Genomic DNA, 22786 nt, shown 5'->3' with positions numbered 1-22786 from the left:
TTATAATTAGTTTGCTTATTATACCTACAAAAGAATTTGTGTCTGTAGCTTCCCAGCTGGTTTCTAAACCCAAAATAGCAACACAACTGCATGAATCATAAAAGCATATGCTCAGCTTGGAAAGACTGTATTTTTACTTTTTCTTTCAGCTGAAACAAACAGAAAATGGTGTACACTGCTAACAAATCCTAGGATGTTAAAAAATGCTACAAATACTTACGATGCTGCTGTATGTTGCTGAATAAATCATCTGAGCTAACTGTTGTGCTGTAAAGGAACTGCTCCAAAGGAACTCCTTATGTACGTAGCATAAAGCACATCTAGGAAGTGGTCCTCAGAATCAGAGCCTGATTTTGGGTTTAATTTTCTTAGCATTATCCCCATACTCCTCAATAATTACAAAATTGGAATTTAAAAAAAAAAACCAAACCAAGTGATCAATTTATCTCCAAACAAATCAACTTCTAAATTGTATCTTAGTAGCAGGTATGAGATGTTCATCCACAAATAGAAAAGATGGTCAGAAGGGACCTCTGGAGGTCTCCAGTCCAACCTCCCACTCAGAGTGGGTCTGTGTCCAACACTAGATCTGTCTAGTTGAGCCCTGATGACCTCCAAGAACAGAGATTCCACAACTGTTCTGGGTAACCTGCTCCAGCACTGCACTACCCTTCTCCTGAAGGAGTTTTTCCAGTGCAAGCCTTCTGTGCTGTAACTTCTTGGCCACTGCTCCTTGCCATCTGCTACCATTGAAAAGAATGAGGAGAATCTGGGGCCCCTGATTTTCTAAACAAGTTTGAAGTATTTGCAGGCTGCAATTAGATATTCCTTACACCTCCTCCTCATCTCTACCACACTGAACAAGGCCAATTCTCTTAACCTCCCCTTTCAGCTCTTGTGTCTTACATCCTTAATCATTTCGGATGTCAGATGTTGTCACAGGATGTCACAGCCTGTACTGACACATGGGGTTAGTCCACCTAACGTGCAGAATTTTTCATTTTTCCTTGTTGAATTACTAAGGTTCCTGTTGGTCAAATCTTCAAGTCCTTTGGAACTGAGGCTCCAATGTTCAGCTTTTCAACACCATCCTTCACTTAGTATTACCTGCAGATTTGGTTAGAGTGCACCCTGTTTCATCACGCAGATTGTCTTGGAGACGCTGAAAACTATCAGTCCCAGCAGATCAGAAATATAAACTTGAGAGAATTATGGTGGAAGAGATGTACAGACTTGACCTTCCAGTACCACTGGAAGAGTTAAAAAATATGGAAAATAGGGTAAAAACAAATGTACTTTACTCAAACTATACTGACACTGCTTTTAGAGGCTTACTGAAAAACTACCAACTATTAAAAAGCAGTGTCTAAATGAAATCTTTTCAGATGGAGATTTTTTTTTAAGAAATAAAATGTTTAGTGCCTTTTATCTCTATCTGTTCTAATGCACTTATTCAAGACAGTTTGGTTATGTTCAACTGTAAAATCCTCTAGGTCTTTTTTTCCAGTCCCAGTTAAGAAGTGAAAAGCTAACATCAAAGCATGGGCTTAAAATTTGCAGAATAGAAATCAACCAGTGCTTCATCTACTTCAAAGTGTAGCCACTGTTTCTCATCTGTTTATTAAAAAAATCTAAATGCAAGGAAACAACAGGCTTGAATGAATTTGATGTACAATATGTATAGTGGTAAATATGATATAATATTTCAGTTAATTCAAACAACATAATTCTATTATCATTACCCTTGGGTTGCTGTATTGATACATATTTAAGTATTAGATTGAAAAATAAAACTGGAAAAAAACTAATTCCTTTGTTACTGTGGATGTACGTACAGAGACCCTGTTGGGTTGTCTTTTTGGCGGTTTCATCTACCTGGTTGCAGGATTCTTTAATGCTAAAGATGATGTTCTTCAAAACCGTAACTGAATACTATTTCATCATTAGAGAGAACCAGTATACCACAGGTACTGCAACTAAATCAAAAGGAGTTTTCTAGGCTAATTAGTTGAAAATCTACTAACGGTGATACTGAGAGAGCATTACTTCCGTATGCCATTAGGAATATCAAGCTTCCAAAGAGGCCCTTTCTTTGTTGTTCTGCAACTCAAATGAGTCTCGATACGTACAATTAACACGCTACTGTTCTTTAATGAAGTCTGAATAAAACCCCTGAATTGACACAAAATGCATGACACACTTCCTTCTTGTTCTCATGTTCAGTAAGTACCTTATTTGTTAATTTGTTAATTGTATGTTGTCCATTAGCTGTATGAGAGAGCTACAAGATCTTGTAAACATCAAACAAATCAATTACGTGATTCTAATAAACAGTAATAAAACACGCTGATTTGAACTCTCCATATAAAGATGGATTCCACATGAAAAGTGAAATTGCCTTGAGAAGAAAATTTGTTACAGCTATGTCTCTGCAGACCAGGAACATACCAGCCCAACAGATAACAGTATTCTCCACCACGGACAACTGAATAATGGTGCACGCAGCCTCTGGTACAGACAGAAAATGATTGTGGGGAACATAAGATGGGAAAACAGCACGAATGTGTTTTTCAATTGATTGCTGGGAGGGAGGCTTCGATTTCTCCTAGGCAAGGAACATCACTTTTTTTAACTCAGGCAGGGGCCAACAGTGATGGAAAGCACATAAAAGTTGCTGCATTTAAAGAAAAACACAGTTTACCATAAGAGGGCGGTAGTAGTTTACCCAAAAATTAGCTACAAAATCGGATGTCAGTCAAAAGATTTAACTTTCCCATGTTGAAGCTGTACAAGTTACTTAGGCAGATACCATTGTATTTAAGAAAACTGAATTGAGAAGCTTACCTTTTCTACTGCAAATGTTCGAATCACATATTCAGCCAGGAGCTCTGTTTCTATTAGGGTAACTTTAATGTCTTTATATATCTCCGTGTCATCTGGCCAGTATTTGCAGCATTTGACCTTTAAAAAATACAAAAGAAATTAAGTTTAATTTATTTTAGAAGGTTCATATTGAATCCATTCTGTATTCTGTGCAATGATTTCTGGTTTTAAATGCAATCACGTGCAAAACAGTCACATTTTCTGCACGTGGAAACGATTAATGTTTAAGGGACATTGTCTCTTCTTTTTCAGAGCTGCAGGTGAGATTTGTGTTGTGCTTAGTGAACTAAGGAAAATATATAAGGAGCACAAGAGATATTTATATGCTGCACAACTCAGTTACAGTAACTGTTCATTTCATTTGCTTTCCAAGGCAGGGTGTGCCCAGAGGCACAACTACCACCAGAAGGTTTTTTTCTCCAACCTCTAGTTAGTGATTTGTCTCAAAAATATCTTCCTACCTTCTAAAATGAAAATGTGCTTTTCAGACAGGAAAGATCTTCTCTATTGTTAGAAAAGTATCTGTTTTCTCAGATTAATTTTCCAAAGGAACTCTCCAAAGGATGAGAGATCACATGGCAAAACTCAACACTTGAAGTCGAGATGAGTTTTATGTCTGGGCTTTAACAACAATTCACTAGATGACCTCAAACACTATGGGTGGGCTTCATCTCACTTAGCTCAAACTAAGATGAGTAGGACGAATGCCTTTTAGAGGTGCCTTGATTTTTGTTATCCATGAAGAGTCCAAACGACTGCCTTAGCCTAGGTGTTTGGCTTCTTGATGGCTAAGCTTAGCTGAGATGAATTGTCCTTTCCCCCATACTGATTTCAGTAGGCTTCTGGAGCTGCGTGTTCTTGGCAAATTGATCCTGGGATATGGAGACAGAAAGAAAGTGGGTTTTCTGAACTGTATTTCAGATTTTCCGAGTCCTGGTGTGGTCTACATGGGACAGACTTCACTGTATTTAATGTATTCAAACTTGCACTATTATTCTGCTATTTTTTAAAGCAGGTGGTTGTGGGGACTGTATATGATGATGGAGATAGCTGACAAACTTAAGAATTTTCTCCTCCTTCCCATTTGTGTGGACAAGGTGGTGGGCGGGGAAGCTAACACATTACTTACATATCTCTCTTTTATTCTGTTCTATCACGGTAATAGCTATGCTATCACCACTGCATCTGGTCATTGTCCAGGAGTGCAGTACGTGCTAGGAGTAGCATCTGTTATACATCTGCTGTATATATGGTCTCTCTCTTTCTCTCACTGAAGGTAAAATTTAAAATGGATCTTTTGATACATGTAAATCTACTGGTTTACTTAAATACACCCTTGAGTGAGTTGGGTAGAAAAACAAAAGACTTCAAATATTCAGTGGAAAACTGATAGAAAAATTAAAAAAAAATATTAAACTTCACAACTGGTAGAGTATTTCTCAAACCCATTTTTATGCCAAAATACTTGGCTTACCATCATGTCTAGTCTTGAGCAAAACGTAAAACTGATGAACATGTGTATAAGCACAGTGAAAACTGTAATGCATGATTCAAATGATTTATTTATACAAACTCCAAGTTCAGTATATAAAGGATTACACAGCAAGTCAAACCTTGTCCTGTCAGGCAGAAGAAAATACTTTTCTCAGAATTTGTTTCAAGTGATGTAGCCGATGATCACATAAAATCCCTCTTTATTGTCTGGACTGAAAAGAGGTCTTGCCACATCAAAGTAGTGGTATCATCTGATAAAATAAAGTTTGTCCGGGCAGGGTCAGTAGTTCTGATCCTCTTTCTGAATCTTTAGCAGGATAAAATTTAAATCCAAATAGAACTGAGTTGAAGGGCTGGAAAAACACAGCCCCCCATCAGGATCCTCTTCAGAGAAAAAGAGAAGCCTGGTAGAAAGCCCTGACTCCCAGCCACAAAATTATACAAGCATCCTAATAGCTTATTTCTGCTTACGCAGCTGATGGAAAGCTCCCAGAGCAGAGTGGAAGTTCAGGTAGCTATAAGCAGGCTTTTATTTATTTCTCTATGCTTGTCTTCAGATCTAGTAACTGCATTAGTATTGGCTAAGAAAAATTCTTTATATTCTTCACATTTCATCTGGCATTAAGCATGGTTTCAGGCCAACTGGCAAACACCTACAGCTCCCTTCCACAGCGAGAGACTTGGAGCTGGGATGCTGATCAGTCCTCGTGGTGCTCAGCACTCCTGTACCAGGGGCAAGGGTAGCAGGACTGCTCCTCCCTCCATGCTCACCAGCCAGCAAGCTGACAGGGTGTCAGTGCGGATGGGGAGGTTTCCACCAGCCACGGGCCAAGCTGAGGGCCAATCTTAGGGTGCCTAAATGGCAGGATCTCTGGCTAACATGCATTCATCAATAAAGCATATCTAACTGTAAGCAATGAACAACCATTTCAATAGCATTAAGAGCAAGTCCAGTAGTTGCTGCTGCTATTGTTGCATCTACTTGACATTTATTCACATCTTACCTTGTTTCGATGTATTTCAAAAAATCCTCTAATAGAAGCTAAGTAAAAAACATTGAACGCTGATTGTTTTGTCTGTGTTGTTAAAATAATCCAGGAGATTCATATTGTTCAAATCCCTTAGGCCAGCAAATTGACCCTTTTAGTCATTGCCGGGAACTCTCTGAAACAGGGTTTTCCTACCTATGGCTAAGATGATTTTATGACTCTCCATGCAGAATAAGGTAATTCACACTGCCTCTGGACTGGAGCAGCCCACTGACAACCCCACCTCTGGAGCTGATTCCCTTTTCCTGCCTGTTCACTTATCCTTTCCATAGGTGGAACCTGAGCCACGTGGAGATGGCCAACGCATGTAGGAAGGGAGCAGCTGCAGCAGTGATCCTAGTCACAGCACGACTGATCAGCATGTCTCTTTGTTGCTAACGTTAGCCTTGTTTCTTTTTGATGGGTGCCTGCCATCCTCAAAACAGCTCTAGTTTAGTAAAATAAACAATTGGGGAAAAAAAACCCCAACCCTGGCTGAATTGAATTGCTCAGCCTTGAAGGAAAACATGCCTGTTTCTAACTTGGTAAGTCTAGACAGGCTGGATTATGACTAAGAACTAGGGACATTTAGAAAGACCAATTTAGGAGAGCACAGTCCCCATCTTCTTATTCTTCAAATGTTGGATTTGCTTCCACTCTTTTTTTAAACCTTATTTAATATGATCCAGTGGAATAATTGGGGGAGCACTGGGGGATGCTGCACAGTAGTTGTAGCCTTTCATGCCTCGTGCAGCTTGGGCCTGTCGGGGATTTCTTACTCAGCTGCACAGGGGATTTTGGGCACGGAGCAGAATGGAGCTGAGCAGAAGGATCCATGACAACACAATTTCCTGAAAACTCTCCCAAGTGGAACAGGGGCTGTAACAGCCGTGGGAACAGTGCCAGAGCCACAGTCAGAGCCACAGACCATCACTAAATGATTCACTCACTGGGAGGCAAAAAAAAAAAAAAAACCAAACCCAACACTTTTTTTTTTTTTTTAATTCAGTTTTTTTCCCCTACTTTTGGCTCTTGTTTTGCAACGCTGCTGCATGTGCTGAACTCTAAACATGGGAACTCTGTGGACTCCTGATGAGTCAAAAGCTGAGTAAATTCTTAAAGACCAGTCTCCCATCTCCTCCAGAACCTCTCAAATAAATGTAAAGGTGTCTTAAAGATCGAAGTAGATTAAACAGTGTAAATCAAACTCACACTTATAGATGTCTATTGGATCAGGGCCTTTATTTGTATAAGGAAAGACAATTGTAACAAAATAGAATATGGTTTTATTCATCAAATATGAGAAACACTGCTGGTAACATATGTTTGTTCATTTTTTCTTTTTAGCACAGCTTTAGCAACTGTAACTTGATGAATCTCTTTCCCCTTTTATAAACATTTGGTACATGTTTTACAGAAAAAAAAACCCTACTAACAGAAGGTTTAGCTAAATAATTGATAGATGAATCCAGAACTGAATATTAAATGCATTAGATTTTTTTTCACACAGTTGCTACAATAACAGTAAATATCCCCCACAAAGTAGAAAACATAATTTTGAAATCTCATCTGAGCAGAACTATAATTGAGAGTTTGTTCAGATACACCCCACATTTATATCCTAACAATGTGCCAAAAAATACAGATGTTCATCACAAGATGAAATAAAAGGGTGATTGCCAGAGACATAATGAAAATGCTCTGCTTTAATCTATTCATCCCAAGGTACACTGTCCAATTGTTCCAAACATGTTTATTTTACTAATAATTTTAGAAATGTGGAGAAGATTATTATCTACTGCCACCCCATAGCTCCATCCCCCAGCAAAATAGTCTAATGTGAGAAACTAAGAATTAACAATGAAGGTGGAAAGTTGTGTTGCTACTTCTAAATATAACAAACGATGTAGGCAGTGGATAGCTAATGAACACAAATTGTGACTTCTGAAGCTGTATATTTAGCCATTTGGCAATGTGACACATCTAGCTGAAGGCAGTATGAAAGCCAGGACAGTAATTCATTTACTTAGAGATTTGGAACAGGAAGAATATTAAAGAATTAATATGTGAGCTGGCTGTGAAATATTTTTTGTAGTTCATACAGGAGAGTTTAAATAGCACTGATTATTCAAAGTTTCCAATTTCCTTTGATTCTGAAATATTCTTAGCAAAAAGGTGATATAACTGGCTATGGACTGCATGAATTGTCGTTAGTGAAGAGCAGTATTATATATTCTAATCTAAAATTAATCCTCAACTAAGTAATGATGATAAGTCAGACATAAATTTTGAAGTGAAACCTCTAGGATATAAAATGAAATAGCCAACCAAGCTCACTGGTGAAATTTTTTAAAAGATTTTACAGATGTAGCTAGGATAACATCATATACTTTTATTTGTCTGACTTGAAGTAAAAGGACATCCAATAATTTAAAGTATTTTTATTTAAATACTTTTCAAACAAAAATTGTATTGTGATATAAGAACATTTTATAAGTTATAAAACAACCTTTGACAGAAGATAAAACCCAGTCTTTCTTTTTTTCACTTTCTTTGCTTGCTTTTGATCAAGTCAGTTAATTGATTTATACCTCATTTTACAGTTTTCTAAGAGGTATGGAAGAGTATTGAGAAATACAACATTTAAGATACTGTTTGGCACTATCAGTTAAATGGGTCTGTATAAAGGGAGCCAGAATTCTTTATGTTGTTCACAGCTCTCAGAGGGAGAGAGGTCTCCATGAATTTTACTACCTCAGTCTAACTTCTTCCAGTGATGACACAGAGCTGAAACAATTCTCCACCTTCTGCTGCCCTATGTTGCCCCAGCAGTGCAATCCCAGGTTGCCTGGTAGACGCAATCTCATTCAACTTCTGCCCAGAATAGCTGCCTTTCTGGACATGTCCAGTAGTAGTCACATGCTAATACTTTCTACCTGATGGAATGAGTAAGATCCCTTTGTTTTATGACACAAAGAATCAAATTTACCATTAGCATGCCATCAATCTGGTACCTTGGGTTAGAAGAAATTAAACTGACAGGCCAAACCCACAGTGTGCCCTTCCTTTGGCCGTAAAAAAAAAAAAAATTAGTCTAGAAGAATTGTTTTATGGTAAAGCAGTTGTAGTGCTCCTGCCTCCATTGCTAATACCAACAGAAGAATATGGATTGCCTCTTTCTCATTGCTTATGTTTAGGCAATTTTGTCTCCCACTGGTCATTCACAAAGGCTGTAAATTAGTGCACCTTAGTACAGCTCTGGAGGAAAAAAGGCTGAGCATAGAACACATGAGAAGGGTGGTCCCATGGCAAGATAAAGGATGGTTACAGAATTACCTGGAGCTACTCAAAGCCTGTTTCAATCCCTTACACAACTGTGAAATCATGGGCATATTGCTCAGATTCTGTGCTCGAGAACCTGATGTGCCTGCACTGAGCAGAACAGCCTGTGCTCTGAATCGTGCTTCCATTCCAAGAGCAAAATCATGCCATTAGTTGAGCTACAGAGCACCACCAAGTTAGCAGATTGTCTTCTGGCTCTAAAACCTGATCATCTGCTGCTAGGTTAGAAAGCTCAACATGTTACTCTACTGGGCAAGGTAAAACTGCATCGGTGCTTCCAGGATCCTTCTTCCTTCACAGAGAGACTGAGAGATTAATTTCACAAGATTGCTGAGGTGAGGAGACCAGCAGTGATGAAGCCATTTTGCTAGCCTCAACATTTCAAAGAAGAGCTTGAAACTTTGCTAACTGCATTAATACTTGCATCTTACACTTTGGCAGCACTTCAGCAGCTAGCCCAACAAGGTAGTCAATACATTCGTGTATCCTTAAACCTCTTTTATTTATTTTTCAAAGTGAATTATATCAATTGGATTAGTGAGCATTAAGATATTAATCTCTGTTGACTCACATTCTTTGAAACACAGCTTTTAATGGAAATGAGAATGCATCAAGACAGAGCTGAAACGATGTCTGCTTTGGGTGACATGGGAAAGTGCTGAACACTTGCAGGTTGATGTCCTGTTTGATGATGCTAACATTTCTAATCTGAGGACATCTTTATTAATTGATTGCAAAGAGTCCTTTCTTCTCTTTCCTGAAGAAAAACAGCCAATTTTTTTCCCCAGGGGCTTCTCCTCTACTATGCATAATGGAGTAATGCCAACTTGTTATTTATGGTTAGAAGTTTAGAAAGTTGAAATCTGTTTTGATGACTAGAAGGGTTCACTTACTTGAAAAATTAACAATAGTTTTAAATTATGATTGGTTTCTTTTATTCTCACTGATACTCTGTAACAGTATAAACTGTACTCTATCCAACAAGAGATCTCAAAATTACAGTGAAACCAAAAGTGTAACAACAGAATATATAATAGCATACAGTATGTACCATTAGCACAGGTCCCAGGTTTTCTGGGTAAACATGATTAAGAAAAAAAAATTTCTCTAGATGGTGAAGGACACTATTTATAGGTTTCGGAAGCTGAGACTAAAAATACCTACAGGTAGGAAAGGGTTTTGTACAGCAACCTTTCTCCTTCTCATTTACAAAATATGGTTTCTTTCTTTCAGTAGAAAAGTTAAATGAAATCTTAGTCACCAGTATGCTAGTGACAAACTCTTTGGCACACCTCCTAAGGAGCGCTAATGCCAGTAGCCTGAACTAATTCCAATGTAGGTAATTTGACTTATTATAATTAGAGGCAGTTTCAATTAGAGTGTTCTTCCATTTATACTAAATACAAATGTGCAGTTTGCGAGATGTTAAAGAGTTACTGTGTTTCATCTCTGCAGTATCTCTGTAATGGGTGATCTGAATCTTAAATACAATTTGAAATTACCTTTGTTTATTAGACGGTTCTTCTGCATGAAAGATTCTCAAAACTTGTAAAAAGCGGAAGTGCAAGCTTCATAATAGCTTTGTGTCAAAAATCTACTTTTTTATTCTAAGAACAGGTAGCAAGGTCATTGGAAATTTTGCACAGTGTTTATGTCGCTGGAATTTCCTATTAAGTTTTTGTTTGGTTCTTGCAATATGCTTTCGGCAATAAGTCTTTGGACAGGGCTTTATTTGGCAATTTTTCTTGAATGTCTAACATCTGCCTATAACAGAAACGGAACATCAGGAGGATCTGAAGAAGATCTGGTTCAACATAAAGATTTCTGGTTTTTGTTTGTTAAGGAAACATATTTGTATCTGTTTTAGAAATGTCTTGAATGCTGACCAAGGCTGCACATTCTGAACACCCAAGGCCCCAGCACATGCACATACGACTACTTAGGGCTGGGCCCATACAGTCTTTCCTGAGAAGAACAACTCTTTTCTGACAAATTTTATCTTACAACAGGGAAAGCTTTTTAGCCAGCCAGCATCAAGGAGATATTCCCTCTCTGTCAGAAGACCACCATATGGATCTCCTCACTGTCATGTGGACCCCAATACTCTTTTAAGCATGAAGAGTCAGAGCCATCAATATTTTTGCAGCAAGGCAGATCAGAGTGACCTGTATGTAACATGTCAACCTTAGGTCCAGTAAAACAAGCAAAGGAAAAGCTAAGCCACCACTGTGTTCTTTCTTCTTCCCTATGCAGATGCAGCCCTGCCAGATCCTGGGAGGGAAAAGTCACCCAAGAGGAGTGTAAGATGGCTATCAGGAAAGCACAACACTCTTGAGAGGTCAGATGGCAGTGAGAGGCTGTTTCAGTAGTGCTAAGGTGTGTGTGCAGGCATAAGGGCTATTTACCAGTCTATGACTGACCTTCTTTCCCCTGTTTGTGTCACATCCATTCTATTGTAGTCAACCTTGCCTCCTTTCAAAAAAGGGTCTTTTGTGTGCTTATTAACACTATTAGCACTGGCTGTTTTCTAATTCTGGATAATAATTGAGAAACTAATTACTGTAATTACTATGCTCCTGAGGTAAGGTTTTATTTTTTATAATTATTTCTAGTATTTTTTTTTTTTGTAAATCCTTTGTTATATTAAGAGCATGATAGACAATCATGAGTCCTTGCCATGCATTTATATATCAACCACCTCCACTGAATTTCATCAGTGCATTTCACCATTTATTCATCAGATATTGCTAAATTTCTTCTGCCTCAAGCAAAAACAAGGAGTGGGAGAGAAAGTGACTACTGACAAAGGACAAATGACGTGACATGGCAAGCTTGATTCAGCCAACCAAGTATTTGTACCAGCCCAACAAGAGCAAAGACGGAGGTGATAGCTAGATGGTAAAATTGAATATATTCTAAATCTTCCCAATATAACTCGTTAAGGAGGAAAGAAATGTTTCCATGTGTGCAAACACTGAAACACTTCAAGAAGCAACCTGAGACTTTGGCCAGTACATAAAGACCTTGACCCAGTTCTTATTGCTTTCCACAGAAGGATCCAGCTCTGGCTTTTGGAATCTGTACCCAAGCACAGTCTCTTGGAGTAAGCAAGATGTTCTCTTGTGCCTATTTTCCGATCACCCCTACACTGGTGGGCTAAAAATTTTTGCCTCTTCTAGAATAATGCACCAGATTATGCGAAGTCTCTCAGGAAGAAACATTGTCTGAAATTACACTACTATCTACAGTTTCCCTACCAGTTACAAACATGAGCATGGAGGCCTCTTGCATTAATATAATCCAAAATACATTATTTTGAAATAGCTTGTGGTCACACTGATATATTTTTATGAATCTCAGTTTTGTTTTTTACCTGTTACTGTGTGGTTTGGAAAATTTTAATTCTTACACTAAAATGTAGGCAGATTATACAATTACTTGCCATACCCTTTTTGTGAACTTCGTTGTGAATGGAAAGTTGTTGACCCCAGCATGAAGAAGACAGAGACTTTTTTTCTGAGGCTGCTTCAAGGGATGCTTAGTTTTTTTGTAAAAGTTCTTATGTCAGCCTAGGCCAATCTTAACTAAAAAACACTTCATCATTCGTTATCAAAGAATTGTTCATGCAACTCAGCAATGATTTTTCTAAATGACTGTGAGACCTCATTTAGATTTTTAATAAACAGTCACATTCTAATGAGGTCTTCATAAAACTGACTAAATATGTTTAGAAATCATTAGCTTAAATTACCAGTACAAAAGTCTCCTTAGGGAGCCCTGCAGATTTTGTGATAAGACTTCTGGCAGATGGATTAGTATAACAGCACAAGTGAGTTCTGACTTTCCATGCAAGCAGTGTAAATGTGAGTGACTGGGTAACAGGCTACTAGATAAAGAGCTAAATGTCCCTCAGGTGGGTTCATTAAAGAGAGAAAACAATCAAAACACATTTCTGTGCCATTTAAATACCAGGTGCACAGCAGTCTGCAGGTGCCAGAAACACTGACAAGGGTCCCTTGCTGGAACACACAAGAGCTTAAAGGGATGCATGGTTTTGACAAGTGTGCCTCAGATAATGACAGATATTGGCAGATGTACCCAGACCCTGCTGGAGGGTAATGCGGGGACTGAGTCATTTGCAGCAGGTGCTTGCATTAGGGACAGCCTCATGGTGATTCCTCCATCCGCAATTAAAACAGTCCTGATGCATAATGCTCCAGGGCAAGAAGCAAGTTCCTAGCACTGATTTAATGACTATCCAGCAAGTCCCGGTAAACAAATACACATACGCCCCCCCCAATGATTAATTCATGAAGGACATACACTGTGTGGCAAACATGTTAAATAGATATCCCTCTTCCTGAAAACAAAGGAATTTTCCTCCTCGGCTTACAATGGGTCAAGAGGGTTAAAAAATAAAAATAATAAACCCCCGTACATCTTATACCAGCAATAGCAATTGAAATAGAAAGCCTCAAGGTTGGGAAGGTTACAAGGTTTGCCCTGCAGGAATACTACCAAAAGGTCCATTAAAATCATTACTAATCAAGGTGGCACAGAACTTGTGTTAGGGTTTGCGGGACAGATGGTGTGTTGGTAAAATGCCTCCTTGTTGCTGATGGTTCCAGCTCTGGGAGTGGGACAGAAGCGCCAATGAAGGAGTGACTGCATTGTTCTGTGGCTCATATGATCTCATTTCCATTAAAAGCTCATTTTAATTTCTGCTCTCTGATCTTACCTATGCTGGCCTCCAGAGAAAGTGAGAACAAAGTAATTTCTACCACTGCCAGAAACAACAAAGCTGCAGATCTGTATCCCACAAGGACTCTTGCACCCTGAAGAAATCTCCATGGTGGCACAAACTGTTGCTTGCTGCTAAAGGAATGTGCTGTGCACTTAAATGTTGTGAGTTGAGGCAACCAATGCTGGCACCGAGACTGGCATCTCCCTGGTTTATACCTGACAGTTCACTCTAACTGACACTTTCAAATACTGAATTTAGGAAAACAGTATGTGGTTTCCTGCAGCATGCTATTTTCGTTCTAAGGCTTGTTTATCTATAACCTGAAAACATCCCTTTTTAAGTTGTCTGCTTGGGTACTTATGAATGTGTATAAAGCTTTAACCAAGAGGTTTGCTGGAAAGCTGCCTATTCTTACAAATCCATCCATTTTGAATTGATATGTGACTACCCAAGCATTTCCACCTTCTTCCTCACTCAAGCGAGTGAATTTTTAAAGCGGCCTCCATGATCCTTTTTTGTCTCTACAATTAGTCGTACATGTGTTGCTGCAGCAGGTGTTAATTGCAGCCACTAATCCCATTTTTCTTATATATCTAAAAACAATACTGGTACCCGATCTGTTGTCAGGCTTGGGCACACAGATACCTAAATGTTAGGATTTATATTAACAATTGACAAAGGACATAAGGAAGAATAAATCAAGATTGTAAAAGTGGACTTGCTAAAAAGGAGACGAGATCCGACACTTTGACTCACACCATCTAAACAGTGCTCTCTCGCCTTATGAAAATGCTAAAGGCAGAGGGGCATCAGCTAGCTACTCCACCAGTATGAAATGAAAAACATCTCTTAAAACCATGTTGCTCACATCAAGATATGTGCACATGGCTTCTTACTTCAACACTTTGACTAACAATAATTGCAGTAGTTGCAATAAAAGAAGGTTTGGTTTTTTTTTTTTTTTCATTCCAAATGAAAGCTATATGCCCATTTCCCAAGCAAATTTTCTTGAAAAAAAAATCCCAGATGAGAACTAAGACACCAGTGCATAGACAAAGCAGTAAATTAAAAGACTCAGTTATTGACGGTTGTGAGAAACAAAGAAAATGGTTCCATTCAATACTTGTTGAAAACAAAATTAGCCATAATGACTTGAGTAGGAGGCCTACTTTAAAAGTTATTAAGCAAAGAAAGAAAAGTACACAGTATCAGCCAGGTAGCTCAAGCCTTCCTTTACTACTCAGCTCTTGAAGAAGACCTCCTGGTCAATAAATTTAGTGTACAAATAAGTAAAGCTAATTTTTTCTGTTTTAATCCAGAAGGCTTACAGGAAGGAAAACCCAAACAAACCAGGTTGATTTAGACTAATATACTATGAAGGAAGTGCAGTTTCATAGTTTAACTACTTTTCTCAGAAATCTGTTTCAGAATTACGCTCCCCCTCAGCCTCTCTTAAAAAAAAAGATGGCTCCGTACCTTGTTCTGTAACCAATCCCCTGGTTTCCCTTAACAGAAATGGTATGTCTGCGATATATACAAAGATAGGATGCTTTTCCTCTTTGGCAGTCTTTGCAGGCTGTGCTGTACAGAATGCAGCTTTATCAGTTACTTTCTCATTGCGCTAATGTTATCAAAGCCAAGCATCCAAGGCATGTTTAAAAATAATTGATAACGAACCTCTTAGCACAGGCAGCCATAAATATTTTATGTGCTATATTCAGTATATAAGCATCTTGTTGGTCTGCTATTTAATTTCCAAAAGCAAACACCTTGGAAGTCTTTCATCTTTTTAAGTACAGAAATCACTTACCCTTCCCACTTCTACGAGATTAGTAACCATGATTATGCTGGCTGTGTTTTCATGCCATACCATTCTCCAGAAGTCATATATTGTCTCCTGCATTGGTCCTGAAACAATAAATCAAGGGAAAGGTTACTTTCTGAAAGTCTCATGATTGAAAGCTTGTCTCTGGGGAACTTTGAGAAACCGTGACTATACACATACATTCATATCACTATCATTTTATTTTTCATTTAGGGTCAATTTCTTTTCTGTCATCCAACCTATCTGCATTTAAGTATTTTTTCCCCTGAAATAGTGCTCTGAAAAAGTTAGTTCTCCAGCATTTAGGTATTTATCTCTGTAATACCCAGAAGTGGAATTATAAAAAATGGGTAACATTACTCTTTCTCTTAACAATTGGATGATAACCTAGGGAAGGTGTATTTGGAATGAAATGAGCCTCAATGGACTATGTGGCCTTTCCTGCTTTCTAATATTTTTCTTAGTATACACTATCCATCAAATTACCCCAGCTCCTAAATTGTACTTCCTGAAGTGAGACAGAAGTTATAGTTTTTTGCTGCAGTATATCACTTTGCAAAACAGTGAGGAAAGCAGTAAAGAACTCTGGCATGCCATGGCAACCATGTCCTCTGCAGTGCCTTCCCAAACAACCTGTGCACTTTTGTAGATGAACAAACAGGGATTCCTCTAGTGTTGTGCTAAAGCTGGGTACCAGCCCACAGAAAATGTCACAGAAATGTAAAATGTTGAGAACAACCACATCACTTTGTGTATGCCTGGTCCTGTCTGTTTCTAGCCTATGTCTTACCCGTGATGTTTGGTGTGCCACTCCAATTTTAAACCACTGCTTTAAAATCACTGAGCCAATAAGAATAAACAAATGTAAAACACTATCAGGCTCTATAAACTTAATATCCATATTAAATCCATTATTGAAGGGCCACACTGCAGCAAGCAATTAGTGGCTTATTTAGAGGAATGTCTTAAATCAGCTAATTGGAAGACAAATGGATGATGTATTGGCCTAAATGTGCCTCTAGTGAAGAAACCAACACTCTTAAAGCATTACAAAAGCATATGTTGACAGATGTGGGTAGCTTGGCACCCACGATTTGGTACTTTGGCTTCCTTTGAAAATAAAATTTTCACTCTGAAAGTAAAGTACTTACTGAAAAATGTAGTAATATATTATTACTATATTATCATGGCAGAGGGTTGGACTAGATGATCTTTGAAGGTCTCTTTCAACCCAAACCATTCTGTGATTCTATGACTTTGTGATTCTGTGATATTACAGGCAAGTCAAAACAAACTCACTAGGCAAATAACATCACAGTTATGATGTAACTTACTTCGAACTGAAGTTTAAGAACAATTATGGTAATATTCTAAAACTTTTAAATTTTTAAAATTTATTTTTATTTTCAGCAATTTCAAAGGATAATTTTATCATCTATACTTTGCATAGAACATTTACAGAAGTTATGTATTCTCCCCCTTACTTTTAAAAATGCTACATACATAGTTAGTCTCACTTGTTTCCCTACAGTAACTCAACTTGTCTTTTACTTGCTTTGGTAGTTCATATAACAGGAGAAAAAGCCATTTAAAACAACAGGAAGCTATGACTGCTAGAACACAAGAAATGTCAGAAGGTCTCAGAGTAGAAATAACAGCAGAATCTAAAACTACTGTTTCTGAAATTACCAAATTCAAGCTGATGTCATCGCTGCAAAACTAGACACCATTTTTTTCTTTTATTTTATAGGACAGAGCAGTTGATACTTTTGTGAGATTTCACTCTGAAGTATGACAAGAGTTAAATCACTCTTCACCTTATGGAAATTTGCAATAAGTATTTTACTTCTGTGTAAGTGTCCTGGATATGTAATACAGACATGTTCCAAGTGCAATTTTGAATGTCACAGTAAGATAATTAATAAACATTATAGTCAATGTTTAGCTTGCTTGTGTTTTAATAATGTAGGATTCAATATAGCTTTTTGGGCAATTAAACTCATAACTGCATTAGAAAGGTTTTGGGCTAACCTATTCTCCTGGCAAAAGGAAGGAAACTATTTTACTCATTGCAGGAAAATACTATCTCTGCATAGCTCCTTCCTTCCTCTCAAATCTCAAACAACTATTCAGCAAAATTACTATTGCTATCATCTTTGAAGGAGGGTAGCTAAAAATAGGACTACGGAAAGACAGTTTTCCACTGAGTAGTGTCCTAGAAAGAGTCTGCTGTCCTGGATTGAGTGAGTGATGGGGTTTTTGGTGGCAGGGGAGGGGGGTTATAGGAGTGGTCCCCTGTGAGAAGCTTCTCGAAGCTCCCCCAGCTCCAAGTCAGCTCCACCTCTGCACCAAAACTGAGCCAATCGGCTGCACCTCTGTGATAATATATTTAAGAAGGGATGCGGTGAGGAGGAGTTGCGGCAGCTGCGTGAACACCAAGGTCAGTGGAGGAACGGAGGAAGAAAGGAGGGGGGAGGTGTGCCGGAGCAGAGACCCCACTGTATCCTGCGGTGAGATGGCAGGGTGGTCCCCCCTGCCACCTATGAAGATCTACAGTGGAGCAGACACTGATATATGGCCTGTGTTTCGTTTCACCTGGATGATCAAGGTGTCTGTGCCCGAAGAAGGACGGGGTCTTGCGGGAAAAGGTAGCCCCTGCTGTTGTAGTTCAGTGCTGGGAGGATTGCAGCATGCAGGGGTGTCCACACCAGAGCAGCTCGGGAAGGGCTGCAGCTGTGAGAGGGAATCCAGTTGGAGAAAGTTGGTGTCCCACACCAGAGCAGTGTAAGGGAACGCTGCAGCCTGTGGGAGGGACTCACGTTGGAGAAAGTTTGTGGAGGACTGTCTCCTGTGAGAGGGGGAACCACACTGGAGCAGGGGGAAAAAGTTCCAGAATCTCCCCCCACTGAAGATGGAAGAAGCAGCAGCACTGACTGCACCCTCCCCATCCGCTGCTCCTGCGCTGCTGGAGGAGGAGGTAGAGATATCAGGAGCAGAGCTGAGCCCAGGAAGAAGGGAGGGGTGGGGGGAAGGTGTTCTCAAGATGTGGCAATGCTTCTCACTGTCCTACTCTGTTAAGTGTTGTTAGTGTCTATAATAAATGCAATAAAAAAAAAATTATTTTTTTTCTTCCCGTAACGAGTCTGCCTTTTGCTTGTGACCATAATGGGTGATCTGCCCCTCCTGGTCCTATCTCGAATTCCAAGCCTGGATCATCTGTCCCATCTCATTTCCGGAAGAGAAGGGGGAGAGAATGGCTGCATGGTGTTTGACTGCCAACCAGGCTCAAACCACGACAGTCTGCAAATGCGTGACACATTATTAAGATTATTTAAGCTTGATCAAGGACAAAAAATAACAACACTATTGCTTCAACAATCCTGATTCACAACCTAGTTTACTGGAGAAAATCTAAATGGCTCAACTGCATTCTGTCACCATGGGATTATGTCATGTTTCAGATTGTTCATCTGAGTACGTTTTCAGTAAAGCTGAAGGAAAGGTGAGAAAAGATCCTCTGTCGACACAGTCCTTTTCCCCTTGTAAGAAGACAGAATCTTTTGAGAAACCAAGGGGCAATGCAGCAAGTTTCTTTATGTATTATTTCAGTTTTCTCTCCTACAGATTCACTTGAAGTACAAGATGGTTGTGCCCTAATTTGTAACAGTCATTTATTTTTGACAGCTCTGGGATAACCTGCAACAATTTATTCCTGTTTTTTTTTTTTTTTTGTTTGTTTGTTTTTTTTTTTTTTCCTACAGACAGCATAATTTGTTTTGCGATTTAAAGATCCCTACATTTCTGATCCTGAAATCATACATTACAACTGGGGAGAGGTCCTAAATACTAATTTCTTCCTGAAGATTTTGAATTTGTCATTCTTTATAAGAAGTATTAGCATTTTTTCAGGCCAGAGAAAGAGCTGAGCTTTGACAAGTCTTTCAAGCTTGATTCCAAATGTTTTTCTAGAAGTAATGTCCTACTCTGCAGTGCTGAGTATGCTCTTCTCAATCTTACTATCCAAATGATAATACAATCATAATTAAAAGTGCTTGACAGAATTTCCCGCTCTCCTCAAGTATTATCAAATGTTTTCCTGCTTTTCCTCTCCAATTCTTACATATATCCTCCAAACTTCTTTCATGTTCAGGACACTGAAAGGAAAAAAAAAAAAAAAAAACCGAAAACCTACCCTAAAGTCTCAGAAAGTAATTCTTTTCTATCCTATTTTTCTTTTCTTCTTGACATTTTTCAAATTATTTTCTGACATATGAATAAATTATTACTTGTCTCCAGTCAGAATTGAAAACCATTAGAGGCTAGGTAGGGTTGGAGGATTTATTGTCATGAAGAACTGAGCAATTTGATTCCAGAGACTTGCGATAGGGAGAGAAAGAGCCTATAATTGTTCTAAGCATCAACTTAACAGATGTGTGCACAATAGGGAGGAAGGTTATTCTCAGCAGTTGCCCCCTTGCAGGAGACGAAGCTCTGAAGAGAAGGTACTGTGCTGCCTAACAGTAAGCCTGCAGTGTACCCCATTAACTACACAATATAGTAGCTGGTATCAAAGATTTCTGCTGTGAAAAAAAGAAATCAACAATATACTGCAACCAGAAGATGAAAAGAAAAGGGAAATAAGAAAAAGAAATCAACCCTCCAAACCCCAAGCTAATTAAATGCATTATTGAAAAATCTCAACAGAAATGATCGGTTGTATATACCAAAACCATTAGTTGTATTACCAGTAGTTGTTAGTTGCTGCTCTGGGAATGCAAACATATTAGGAAATGGAAAATCACACAGCTTGTAAGAATGGTTTAAGCTCTTAAGAAGCTGCTTCTGTACAGAGAGCTTTCTAGAGCTTCTACTCCCGATTGTTATTGTGAGATCCTGTTCTAACAACTGGTATTGCTACTGGGGTATGTGATCAATTTGAACGTGATAAACTAGCCCAGAACACAGGGAGAAGTGTTCAGATGTAGGAAAGAAAGCAAATGCACAAAGAAACAAGTAAAACCTGAATGTTGACATGTCCCCAGTACTTAATCAGATGGGACTTGTAACTCTATGGGTCATTTTTCAATTTCTAGAAAAGCAAGCAGCTTAAACAAGGAACAAATAGCCTGTAAAACCTTTTTCTAGCGTAGAATGTCAAATTCACAAGCTAACGTTTGGTCCACCTGAGACCAATTTCAGTGATCGATATTAAAGCTAGAAACGTGCAAAAAATGAACAGATACCTTTAAGCTACAAAAGGTCCCCAGGGACAGTGCATGGGCATCAGCATGTGTTGATAGAGGTAGCGGACTGACATGATGCAAGGCTTACATCTGCAGCAGTTAAATTCCATCTTGAAAAGAGTGCAATACACCTCCTTCTAGTAAGTAGACATCTCCACTGTGTGAGGAGGTAGTTATAAAATGGTTCCTTCACCTAATGGTTACTGCAGTTTCTAGTAGCAATAATAACTGTCTTCACTTTTTACTGAAGCAAAACTTGCTGCTTGCTATTGTGACTGCCTACAACTTGACCACTCAAGGACAACTAGCTAATATGCCTGAGTAGAGAGAGCTGCATTTTAGCCTTCATTCTTTACTATGTATGATCCCTTTAAAATGAACTTGAGATACAGTAAATGTTTTCCTATTAACAGATATGGCTGAATGGCAAGAAAAAGCCAAAAAGCAATGAAACCCTTTGTAACTACACTGTCAAAAACCCCCAAACCCATTATGTAGCAGAAATTGTTCAAAATACACATGAAAGCATAAAACCAGAGATTTTAAAAAAATTTTAAAGTACTGGGAGAGCAGACTGTAGGCTAATAGATTAAAAAGTTCAAGAAGTCTCCTTTTCCTAATGAACCTCTTAAATGTGACAGTCTAGCTGTTAGTAGGATAACTTACAGAGAGCTTCACAGGAGGAACAAAAATTACAGGGTTACTAATGCTCTGCCAGTCCAGTGATCTGATAATCTGTAAGTGCACGTTATTTCCTCTTTTACCCATGCTAGAATTCAGAGGTAAGAACAAAGTGTCCTTTCAGAAAAAGTTATGTAAAAAACTCCAGTTAAATGTTACTTTAAACTATAAATATCACTGACTGTAGGCAAGGGAACATCTCCCTGAACTGAAATACATTTTTTCCCGACTCAGTAAGGCAAATGTGCTCAAGGTTTTATCAACAGGTATTCGCAGACACATCATTATGTGATCAGGTTTTCATGAGTATTCAGTTCTGTCAGCCTCTCAATTACCTTGCAGGAAGCTCATCAGTGGTCAGCAGCTCTGCAAACCTGGACATCTCTTTGCATGACCAGGTGTACATTAAGGAGTGCAAGATTAGGTTCCACTTTTTCAGAAAGTAAAGTAAAACAAAATAAAATAAAATGTCTTGTTTTTTCTATCTCAAATAGTCTGCATACTATAAAGAAAAGTGACAGATCCCAGTTGTGCTGATTAAGTCAACTAGCAAGATGAATTACTAGTTCAGCTCTGCTATAAAAAGTTAAACTCAGACAGTGACCATGCAGTCTTTCTGCAATAACTTATCTCAGAACAGGTTTAGATATTTGTTTTGTACCATAACATATACACTTAAATTGACTTTAAAGACTTCTACAAGAGTATGTTTTCATAGGCACAGGATGTATGCTACTATAAATATTGTGAACAATTTTTAAGTCTGAGCTAAAACTGTGGTCAAGATATCACTAAACCATACGAGCCCACCACTCGCCAATAGCTATCAAATCCATACAGATCAGTCTTTCGTATTTTAAGATGTCAAGAAAATTATGATGAAAAAGAATCAGGTCACATAACCTGGATGCTTCTAAATGCTTTAATTAAAGTCCTCCCAAGTCTGTTCCAGAAATTAAAACAGCATTGAGGGTAAAATGTACCTCAGTGCTGTGCACCTATTTACTTTTACTGAAGTCTCCTATAGACCTGTCACTGTAAGAATCAACACACTGAAAGGTAACAGACATTCGTACTAGCAAAACTTGGCCAGAAATGCTTATGTTATATGTTCATTGCTGGTTTCTAGCTGCCCTTCTTCAGCATTAATTATTATTTGTCGCTTTGGCATATTCCAGTCCCAGATATTCTGTGCACTAAAGAATCTCAATGACAAACAAAACGCTTGTAATGACCTGAAAAAAAAATACATTCTCACTTATCACTTTATTTAATTTGACTTACAGTGTTTATTGTGACAGCATTTGAAAGCCACTTTCTAATTATAGCCTTATAAACTTAATTATTATGTAATCCTCAGCAGGGCTATATTGTAATTATACAGCTATGCTGGCTTTCCTGATAAAACTTTCTTGGAAATCTCTCTTGTCTTGGAAAAATCAAAGGATCATTTAGGTTGGAAAAGACCTTTAAGATCATAGAGTCCAACCATTAACCTAACACTGCCAAGTCCACCACTAAACCATGTCCTAAGCACATCTACATG

At 38.4% G+C, this 22786-nt stretch overlaps 1 protein-coding gene across 9 annotated transcripts in view; it reads right to left on the bottom strand.

Moving 5' to 3' along the window:
* The window catches only part of PTPRM (protein tyrosine phosphatase receptor type M), a 490776-nt gene that overhangs the window by 19165 nt on the left and 448825 nt on the right, over positions 1–22786 (bottom strand). For all 9 annotated transcript variants that reach the window (XM_032987657.2, XM_032987659.2, XM_032987658.2 and 6 more), the window contains 2 exons: positions 15302–15399; positions 2845–2961 (listed from right to left, as the gene is read on the bottom strand). In XM_032987657.2, the coding sequence (XP_032843548.1) occupies positions 2845–2961; positions 15302–15399 (215 nt within the window). The remainder of the gene's footprint in view (positions 1–2844; positions 2962–15301; positions 15400–22786) is intronic.

The sequence above is a fragment of the Tyto alba genome, unplaced genomic scaffold, assembly GCF_018691265.1.
Source record: "Tyto alba isolate M040663 unplaced genomic scaffold, T.alba_DEE_v4.0 Super-Scaffold_27, whole genome shotgun sequence".
NCBI lineage: Eukaryota > Metazoa > Chordata > Aves > Strigiformes > Tytonidae > Tyto > Tyto alba.
This window is presented reverse-complemented; position numbering and strand designations above follow the sequence as displayed.